This window comes from Hibiscus syriacus, unplaced genomic scaffold (genome assembly GCF_006381635.1).
Source record: "Hibiscus syriacus cultivar Baekdansim isolate YM2019G1 unplaced genomic scaffold, ASM638163v2 tig00001095_pilon, whole genome shotgun sequence".
Classification (NCBI taxonomy): Eukaryota; Viridiplantae; Streptophyta; class Magnoliopsida; order Malvales; family Malvaceae; genus Hibiscus; species Hibiscus syriacus.
This window is the reverse complement of record NW_024061842.1, coordinates 240,372-250,618: the sequence shown is the minus strand read 5'-3', so window position 1 is coordinate 250,618 and position 10,247 is coordinate 240,372. Positions and strand designations below refer to the sequence as shown.

Here is a 10,247-nt window from a genome sequence, read left to right as displayed (position 1 = left end):
AAATTTTCGACTTTTCTCTCACTCTCTCTCTACCTAACGCGCTCATGATGTCTGTAGTAGCCTTTTATTATATTATTTTCTCCAGTGATCAATATAAAATTTGATCTTACAACGTTCCCCTTATTTTCTTCAGGATGATCTTGCTTTCAAGCTAGATTCGGGTATACTTTGATTATTTCCAAGTTTTCCATACCTTTGGAGGATCATACTCGGAACTCGTATCCAATATATGTCAGACATGAATACTTTAAGAAGAAGAAAGATCATACTGTGGATATCAAACTCAGACTCCCACTTCGTCATCTCTTCGGATGAATAACTACTTGTCTGCTTCAACCAAATGCAAACAAGGAGTCTGGAAGATAAAAAAAATATAAGAAATACTAATAAGAATCAACAAGAAGCTTAATATAGAGAAAAAAGGAAACATTTGGCATAGAATATCTGCATCAACCTTCAAAGTAAAATACTAATAAAAGTGGAGTTACCTGAAGGCTTTGACAACACTTTTCAGCTCAGGATCTTTCAGGATATTTCTTGCACTTAAAGGAATATCTGCATCAACCAGAAATTTGATAAGAACAAAAATCGGCTAAATGCATTTGTTATCAAAATAAAAACATAAATACATCAAGTTAAACGGACATGCATGGAACATTTATCAAAGACGGAGCAAGCGTAAATCCTTTTGATCATATAATATTATTCTAAAGACAGAATATGGGTCATATCTAGAGAGATGCATAAGCAAGGTAAAACAAATGCATAATAATCCATAAATTATGGGTAAATAAGTGTTTACAGGGAAAAATGTAGGCTGTCAGTAACAAAATTTAGCAACACTTGCCAACAGGGAAGCAGGAGAGCGAGAAGTTAAGAGACAGTATGAAATGATGTATATATATGTATAGGAACCATAAATGAGCTGGTTCGGCTAGCTAAAGTTGGCAAACATACAATGAGAAGGTGGTTTTGGCATGAGCTTGAGGAATTGCAACTTCGAGTCATGATAAAATCATGTGTACGATGATGTAACGGAAAATACCAATTGTTGCTCAACTCCGATGAAACTCGGCAACTTAATACACCAGCCTATGATCACATGCATATGTACACAGAAACATGTTTGGTGAAAGTACAGGGGGAGGGAAAAGAAACATCGCTACTCGTCGTCTTTCCATATCTCTCGTATGAACTGATATCTAACAACTTCCTATAATGTATGTTAGGGAAGTTGCAGAAGGTGGAGAATAGGCTATAGGAGTAGCCATACATGGGAAGTTTGTGATAGACTCTTCCCTGGCCTCGGAAAGGTCCTGAATAAGAGAGGAAAAAAGATCAATGTAGGAAAACGAAAGCTGAGCACTACAAACTTGCAACTTTGCAGAGTGATGAATGAACTGGAAAGTTATATTTTAAGCAAAACTTTGTATATTGTTTATGACAAACCTCCTCCAGTGCTTCAAAAACTGCTTGTGAAACTGAATTTGGGTTGAATTCATCGGCTACAAAATTGTTAAGAACCCTGATGATCAGGGGGACACTGAACTTGGGACATTCCTTCAACATTAAATTTCAAAGGGAATATGAGATTAACAGAAATAAAGAAGTGACAGAGGAATGAGATATAAAAGAATATATATATATATATATATATATATATATATATATATATATATATATATATATATATATATATATTGCTTATGTAAATTAAGATAACATTTTAATAATTCCATAACTATACTCTTTCCTTGTGGATCTATCCATAAGCCTCTCGGATGGAAGCATCATGAGATCACTCAATGCATTTAGAAGGGAAAAAGCATTAGGAACCCTCACATACAATATTTTTACACTCGCCTACTTTATTTTAGTTGCTATCTTCGGGACTCTCACTGTCATCTATACCAAATAGATCTGATAATCATCTTCGGACTCTCACTTTCAATAAAATGCTAGAAATGTAATAAGCTTCTACGTTCTTACATCATTATTCAAGCAACTTCACTGAAGCAATTTCAAACCCTAATCTCATTATTTTATTATCCGTTGATATAACATTTGGAGCAAGAAATCACAAGGTGCAAACATTTAGCTTCTTTAAATGAGGAAAAGTTCTGTGACTATCAAACAAGACCAGATCTTGCACTTCAAGGATGCAGTTAAAGTATTGAAGTAGCTACAAAAAAAAAATAACCCATTACTCACAGAATTTTTTAGTAGTACGCCTGCCCCGAAACTTGATCTGCCTGCAGGAATAGGATCCTATTCTGTCTTCAATCTTCTTTTCAGACCAATGCTTGTCGACTCTCATATCGAATGTATCATAGGTGTTAGTCGCTGCTTCTTTTAATCTCCGAGTCGCAGCTTCCTCTGGTTTCTCTTCAACACCATCTTTTTCCTAATCTCTTCTCTTATCTCATTCTCATTCTTGGCTGCGAGCTTCTTATGTTCCCTCCTATCCATTCCGGCCCTAAACCCACGCCCAAACAAAATTTGTGCCTCGAGAGGGTTCTGGTACAAGGGATTCATGTCTCTCGAAGTATCTTCCGTGTTTTCCCAATCAAAAGAAAACCTAAATTTCTCGCTGGGTTTAATAACCCTCTTTTTAGGCTTCTTCGACCTGAGGTACAGCTCCTTAATCGCATCTAATTCCTTTTCCCTTTCCCTCCTGGCTAACTTGTCCAACTGCACCCGCTCTCGAGCATTGGTTTCTTCATCTCGCTCGCGCTTTCTTTCACGCTCATGGTTCCTCTGCTCGGACTCGCGATCTCTCTTCCGTTGTCGGTTGCAATCGCGGTCGCGGCGGTCGCAGGAGTCGGCGGAGGGTTTAGAATAAGGGGAATCGGAGGCATTGTTGGAACGGTGGAGCTCTTCCAGGCGGCGCTTCTGCAGGGCGTGCTGTTCTTTGAGGCGCTGCAGGGCTAACTGTTCGCGTTGGGCTTTGGTTAAAAACACGGATTTGGGGGGATTGGTATTGTTCATGATCTTCTCCAAAGAAACAGAAGGATAAAAGGGGATTTCGCTTGGACATAGAAATTGTAAACTTGCGACACTTGGAAATACAAACGCCACTAAAGTACATATAAATTGCGGCGTTTGCAAATGCCGCTAAATTACTAATATGTTGTGGCGTTTATTGAAAAAACGCCACTAAAGTACTAATCTGTTGCGGTGTTTATTGAAAAACCGCCACTATAGATGGACCTATTGCGGCGTTTATATAAAAATAACGCTAAAGTACTAATCTGTGCGGCATTTGTATATAAACGCCGCTAAAATACTAATCTGTTACGGCGTTTATTGAAAAACGCAACTATAGATGGACTTATTGCGGCGTTTGTTTAAAAACGACGCTAAAGTACTACTTTTTTGCAATGTTTGTGGGTAAAACGCCATTATAGATGAACCCTATTGCGACATTTGTAAAGAAACACCGCTAAAGTTACCATTTTGTGGCATTTAGAATGTAAACGACGCTATATGTTTAAATTTAGCGGCTTTTACTCTCAAAACGCCGCTAAAGAACAATTTTGCCTTGAACTTTTTGCCTTTCGTCTTTACTTTAGCTGGAGATATGCCGTTCTTAAACCATCTCTTGGAATATGTTATGACTCAACTTCCGGTGCTGCTCATGCCCAGCTCTATATCTTTTATAGGTCCAAGCTAAACTCTAGAACACTACATCAGAGTTTTCACCGAGATCGGACAACTCAGAAACTTGAGTAGTTGAGTTCAGGGACACAAATTGACTTGTTTTCATCTAACAAAATGATAGAAATTGTAAGTTATACATCTTGCAGACAGTTATCTCAGATGTTCTTGGCTATTGCCTTCTTTCATAGTTCGGAATACATTCTAGCCGTCGCCATTCACGGGAGATCAAATGTGACTCTCAAGTCACTTCTAATCTGCAAAAATTATCTTCTTGTGATGATCATTTCCTTGCTGGAGTACGTTGTTGAAGGTGTTTTATTTCCCGGATTGAAAGAACACTGGTGGATAAGCAACACAGGCCTTGCATTGGTGGTCATTGGGGAAATTATACGGAAATCAGCTATAATAACTGCTGGCCGAGCCTTCATGCATCTTATCAAGGTTCACCACGAGGAGCATCATCGGTTGGTTACTCACGGTGTCTATAGATTCGTCCGTCACCTAGGTACTCTGGTTTCCTCATTTCGTCAGTTGCCACTCAAATAATGCTCTGTAATCCCATATCAACAATTGCTTTTGCAATTTTTGTTTGGAAATTCTTTGCAGAAAGAATACCATATGAAGAATATTTCTTAAAGCGGTTCTTCCGTTCGGACTATGAGGAGTACGGACGCTGAGTACCTTCTGGTGTCCCATTTGTAAAATGAGGATTTATGACTTCAGAGTAGGGATTTGGTTTAAACTTTTATAATTGAAAAGCTTAGCAGCTACTAACTAGAGTTGGCATTTGTATATTATCGAAAATGGACATTTTCGCATCATCTTTTTCACCCATGAATGAAAGCAAAATCTTCACGTGGCTAATTAACATATGCCTCTATTCATGTGCTCTACTCATTAAACAACATAAATATAATTTTAACCGTTTATCCATTTCCAATTTTTTAAATTTTAATTCTGTAATCATATATATCATAATGAATTCAAACTAAAGTAACTGTCCTCGACCGGTTCGAATAAACTTAATGAATTATTAGTAAACGTTTTTGTGATGACGTCAACGGCCTATTAGCTCAGTTGGTTAGAGCGTCGTGCTAATAACGCGAAGGTCGCAGGTTCGAAACCTGCATGGGCCATTTTGTATAATTTTGTTTCCTGCATACACGGCGTCGTTTGCTTATTTTAGCTGTTTTTAAAGGCCACTCCCACGCATATTAGATCGCACGCAAGTCCTATTCTTATTTACTTTGAAATTTTTTTTTTCATCTTGTTTTATTATTTATCGTGATAGATTAGCGACGAACGTGGAAAGGGTTTGTCTCTATTTCTACTCTCTCCAACCACGTCTGCTATGGTAGCTGTCGAGTTCATTTCACATATTTTACAAATATGTATGGTTGTCCAATCTGCTTAAAGAAAAGCCATATGAAATCGGAACATGTAGAAGAATTCTCTGATTTGAACATGACCGAGTGGATTGGGGTGAACATCACACAGCCGAAATTCTCAATGTATTGTGAGAACTGGGACTCGATATTTAGATCGATTATTTGGTGTTTCGGACCATGCAATCGGAGTATATTTGACTTGGAATTCATAGAAGTAGCAAATGTTTTTGCAGTGTGGGAGGTGCATGCAGCTGGAAGCAAGCAACGTGTCATTCTATGCGGCATGGGAGTACTAAAAGATTAATAGGCTGCCAACCGCCCTCTCCTGAACGCTGCAAGTTAAATTCTGACGGCACTAGTAGCATGTGGTGGTGTTCCGCATGACTCTAATGGAAGATTGATTATAGGTTTTTTGAGAGCTATAAGTTACTATGAGCTTTGAGATGTTTATACATACTTGGAAACAACTTTGAATATTGATAGTAAAGACGTTTTGAATCTACTCGTACAAGGCATGATAACGAATAATATTTCTCCTATGATCTTACATTAAATTGAATTGATTCATAGAGAATAGTATCTGAAGTTTATTTATGCACATTGTGAAAGCAATAAGATGGAGAATAATTTGACTAAACCTCTTAGTTTCTTTTTCGATCTTCTTTCTATATAGTTTTTTTTTTTATATAAAAAATGTGAAACTTTTTAAATTTTCTTAAAAAATAAATTTAAAAACTAGAATTATCATCAGGCCAAATAGATAATTCTATATGCTTTTTCAATTTTTTTAAAATCTTAAATTGCCACTAAACATCATTAACATATCCTAATCTCTTGTGTTTTGCATTATTCGAATTTCGAAACAACTAATCATCAAATCATTCGAAAAGGAGAAGGGGACACCTTAACCGACAATTTTAACTTTTCGTATCAAATGTCCAGTAAGCCCCTCTCAAAATACACCATTATGGCATCATCCTACCGGAATCAAGGGCATCTGCGTAATTCCAGCATCGTAACCTTTGCGTTTCTCCTACATCTCCCCTCTCTCGGCATATCTTATATATTATATATATTCCCTCTTCTCTAGTTTCATTTCCACTGTATTTTATATTTAAAGATAATTTTGAGATTAGGTGTTTTAATTGAGAAACCCTAATCTCAACCCTCCGCCTTAATCAATGGCTGATGCAGTCGTCTCTCCCGTTTGCATAAACGACACATTGACGGACGACGAGCTGAGATCGATTCTGGCGCGGCTCGAAAGCGACAAGGACAAGGAAGTATTCGGTCTGGTCTGCAAGAAATGGTTGCATCTGCAGAGTACCGAAAGGACGAAGCTCTCTGCACGCGCGGGATCGCACATGCTCAACCGCATGGCTGCCAGGTTCACACGTGTGCTGGAGTTGGACCTCTCTCAGTCCGTTTCCAGGTCTTTTTATCCTGGAGTTACCGACTCTGATCTTGCCGTTCTCGCCGAAGGTTTCAAGTGCTTGAAGGTGCTCAAGTTGCAAAATTGCAAAGGTAAAAAGGCGTATACTTTGATGGGTTTTCCTTCTTATGGGAAAGTTCTCTTTTTCATATTCAATTTAACACTTCGATGGCGTTTGGGGTTTCGTTTTTTAACTGATAGTAGTGCTTGATAATCTCTGTTTTGATGGTTGTTTCTCTATTTCAAGTGTTTGGATTTATGAATTTCAATTGCTTTGGTACTTTTATATTCTAAAATGTGGCAATTTTGTTGGGGTCTTCTGTGTATAACAGCTATTACTGATAAAGGATTGGCTTTGATTGGTAGCGGTCTTCCTTCCCTACAGTCTTTGGATGCATCAGATTGCCGAAAGTTAACAGACAAGGGATTGTCAGCTGTTGCTGAAGGCTGCCATGACCTGAGAAGCCTGCATCTTGCTGGCTGCAGATTTGTCACTGATGGATTGCTATTAGCTCTTTCCAGGAATTGTAAGAATCTAATGGAGTTGGGCCTGCAGGGATGTACCAACGTTACTGACTCTGGACTAGCAGATCTTGTTGATGGCTGCCAACAAATTAGGTATTTAGACATTAATAAGTGCAGCAATGTTGGGGATATTGGGGTTTCCAAGGTTGCCGGGGTTTGTTCATCGTCTCTGAAGACGCTGAAGTTGTTGGACTGTTATAAAGTTGGAGATGAGTCCATAGTCTGCCTATCTAAATTCTGCAAAAATCTTGAAACTCTTATAATCGGTGGTTGCCGGGGTGTGTCTGATGAGTCTATAAAGTCATTGGCGGCTGCATGTAAAAATAGTTTGAAGAATTTGAGGATGGATTGGTGCTTAAACATTTCTGATTCTTCATTGAGATGTATTCTTACACAATGCAAGAACTTAGTGGCGCTTGATATCGGATGCTGTGAGGAGGTTACAGATGCTGCTTTTGAAAGTCGAGGACATGGGGAAATTGAGTTTGGCTTGAAGGTTTTGAAAGTCAGTAACTGTCCAAAGATTACAGTGTCGGGAATAGTTATGCTTTTGAGTCGATGCAGTTCTTTGGAATACCTTGATGTGAGGTCTTGCCCTCATGTAACTAAGGTGGCTTGCGATGAAGCCGGATTAATTTTTCCCGAGTTTTGTAAAATAAACTTCACTGGCAGTTTAAGCGAGCCTGATATCCTACTTTAAAAGATTCGGACAATTTGAAGCACTTAACTGTCCCACAGTTGCAAGTACTTGACCAGGTTTCAAAGCCTATTAGAGTGCCGTAGCAGGTGAGGGCTTTTAGCAATTTCTTCCCGCGTCTTGTACATGTCATGCATGGAGCTTGGTTGGAGTAATGTTTGTTGTTTATTATTGTGTGTTTTGCATGTATATTACTCTTTCCATGACTTAGTGGAATGATGTAATTTGTTCTTACATCTCCATTGATTTGTGTTCTTACATCTCTATTGAGTTGTGTTCTTACATCTCTATTGAGTTGTCTCCGGCCTTGACAATAAAGTTGTGTAGCATTTTTAAGAATTCTAGAATTTGGCATGTTCAATTCATATTGGTATAGAGTATGAATGGAGTGGTGGATTGTTTAATAAAAAATCTATTCCATTAAGTAGAGTTTGACAACCCGCACATGAATACCATCGCTCGAATATAAAATAGGTAGGTTATACAGCCTCGAACCAAGCGATTTCAATGATGGGATTGTTGTTATCCCTTAAAGTCTTGAATTCGAATTTGAGCACCATGTATAACAATCTCTTGAGGTCTTGAGTTCGAGCACCGTGTATGCAGAAATGTACGATCATTTGTTGTTAAAAGATTGAGAATCTTTAAACATATACTAATAAAAAATTGTTTTACGTATAAGAATTTCTTTGTAATGTATTTTTTCTCACATCGAGTTAGATACTCTTAATCAATATAAAATAAGATTGAAATTCTGTACCAATTTAACATGTTCGTATTGTGAGGGTTCTTATATATCAAACAATTTATGTTATAACTCTTCAAACTATTGTGTTTAAGGAGAATTCATGTCGTTCCAATTCAAGATAATTATGAAAAAAACTCTTTGTACATATCTATGTATAAATTAGGTTTTAATAAAAAAAGATATATATGAAAATCGACATATATGGTATTAGATAATGACATTCAATTAAATTATTTTTTGATTTTGTGTTATTAATTTGAATAAAATAGTATTTTAGTAATTATGTTATAGTTTGACAAAAAATGTGATAATCGAAAATATATTAAATCTGGTCGTGATTAGTTATATGTAAACATGATTGAAGAATTGAGGAGCATATATTTGAATCAACAGAAACTTTTTACATTTCTTATGACTTCCTCCGTTCATGAACAATAACAGCATGATGAAAACCGAGCATAAACATTCGTAGCTACAAACCGCCTATAAAGTGACTTCTACATCTTCTAGTCCCCGGGAGATTGCTTGCTGAAGATACTTGAAAGCTTTCTGGTAATTCAAGAACCCCATGAACCGGAAGTCGAAACCGTCGACCGTCACGATTTCCATGTACTTCTGCCATGGTTTCTTCACGTTTTCACTCTCATTCACTCCATGTATTTTCTCAAGAGGGATCAAAACCTGCATCAGTATTCACACTAACAGCAATGAGATGACGCCATCACTGGAAATTACCGAGGGTGCAAACTGCAAAACAATGAAGATCGATATTTGTACCGTGTAATGTACTCTGAGAAATTCTCCATTTGGAGAAGATAATTTGATGGATCTATCGCTGCAAAAGGCCACCTTTGCTGAGGAAATGAAAAGCAGGCCAGCTATGGGACCTGATGTTGTTGACAAATAGCATTGGCAAGCCTTAACTAGCTTCTCTCCTTCTCCAAGACTAAACAATTGTTTGAAAACTTTCTCCACCCCTCCTCCTTGAACAATTCTTGCCCCCAAACTCAATTTTCCCTTCACTGTTTCACTGATCTTTGGCCCCAATCTCACTGCGATTCCGAAACGTGAATGTGAGATACGAATATGTTTAATTCTTTTTCGAGATGAATGTTCGATACTAATATTTTTAATTCTTTTTCGAGTTTTCTCGTATGTTTATAACGTTCATTACCATGTTCTCGGATTCCGTGTGCAAAACTATCAGCTTTCTTCCCTAACTTGTTCATCCTTCTCAGTAAAAAATTCCCTTTGCCTGCAATTCCAAAACTTCGCCAATTAGTACCGAAATCATCTTCATTATGAACTGTTTCCATGAAAAGTTAAAACCAAAACTTACTTGTTCTAAACGTTGCAGACCCCGTGGCATCAGGCAAGTAGCGTCTCGGGGTTCTCTCGACTCGATACACGGTTGATTTCATCGGAACTCTGATAACTTGATCGAGTAACTGATTCTTCATTTTCATTGAACGAAACTGAATCATGTATACTTGGGAGATGTTGAATGAAATGGTTAGGCAAATGGTATTTAAAGAGGGATGTAAACGGGGTAGTTGAATCTCCAACTTTATCAATTTTGACAAGATTTGGTTCCTTTAAGAAAAAGATAGTGAGGAAAGAGACAGGCGGACATCATGGATTGGTATTTTTTTCTACAAGAGGACGTAGTATTGGAACTTTCTGACAGGGCATTGTACCTTTCTGATGCTTACTGCTGAGATAAAGGGAACATGCATTTCCCAACCAAATGGAGGCCCCAACCGAACAAACTGCAGACCTAGAGATCAGAGATTTAAA

At 37.7% G+C, this 10,247-nt stretch overlaps 2 protein-coding genes, 1 non-coding gene and 1 pseudogene across 3 annotated transcripts; 3 read left to right on the top strand and 1 right to left on the bottom strand.

The window, feature by feature from the left end:
* Positions 1-3,580: 3,580 nt before the first annotated feature.
* LOC120119868 lies at positions 3,581-4,367 on the top strand (annotated as a pseudogene).
* A 355-nt stretch (positions 4,368-4,722) lies between these two features.
* TRNAI-AAU lies at positions 4,723-4,796 on the top strand. The gene has a single exon. It is a non-coding gene; the product is annotated as a tRNA-Ile (tRNA).
* A 1,373-nt stretch (positions 4,797-6,169) lies between these two features.
* On the top strand, positions 6,170-7,937 carry LOC120119849 (F-box/LRR-repeat protein 4-like). The gene is made up of 2 exons (XM_039139653.1): positions 6,170-6,572; positions 6,813-7,937. Exons 1-2 carry the CDS (start codon positions 6,230-6,232, stop codon positions 7,703-7,705), a joined length of 1,236 nt encoding a protein of 411 aa, XP_038995584.1. The 5' UTR covers positions 6,170-6,229; the 3' UTR covers positions 7,706-7,937.
* A 922-nt stretch (positions 7,938-8,859) lies between these two features.
* On the bottom strand, positions 8,860-9,963 carry LOC120119857 (putative GEM-like protein 8). The gene is made up of 4 exons (XM_039139661.1): positions 9,790-9,963; positions 9,625-9,705; positions 9,228-9,502; positions 8,860-9,131 (listed from the first exon to the last, which is right to left on the bottom strand). Exons 1-4 carry the CDS (start codon positions 9,932-9,934, stop codon positions 8,934-8,936), a joined length of 699 nt encoding a protein of 232 aa, XP_038995592.1. The 5' UTR covers positions 9,935-9,963; the 3' UTR covers positions 8,860-8,933.
* Between the last annotated feature and the right edge of the window lie 284 nt (positions 9,964-10,247).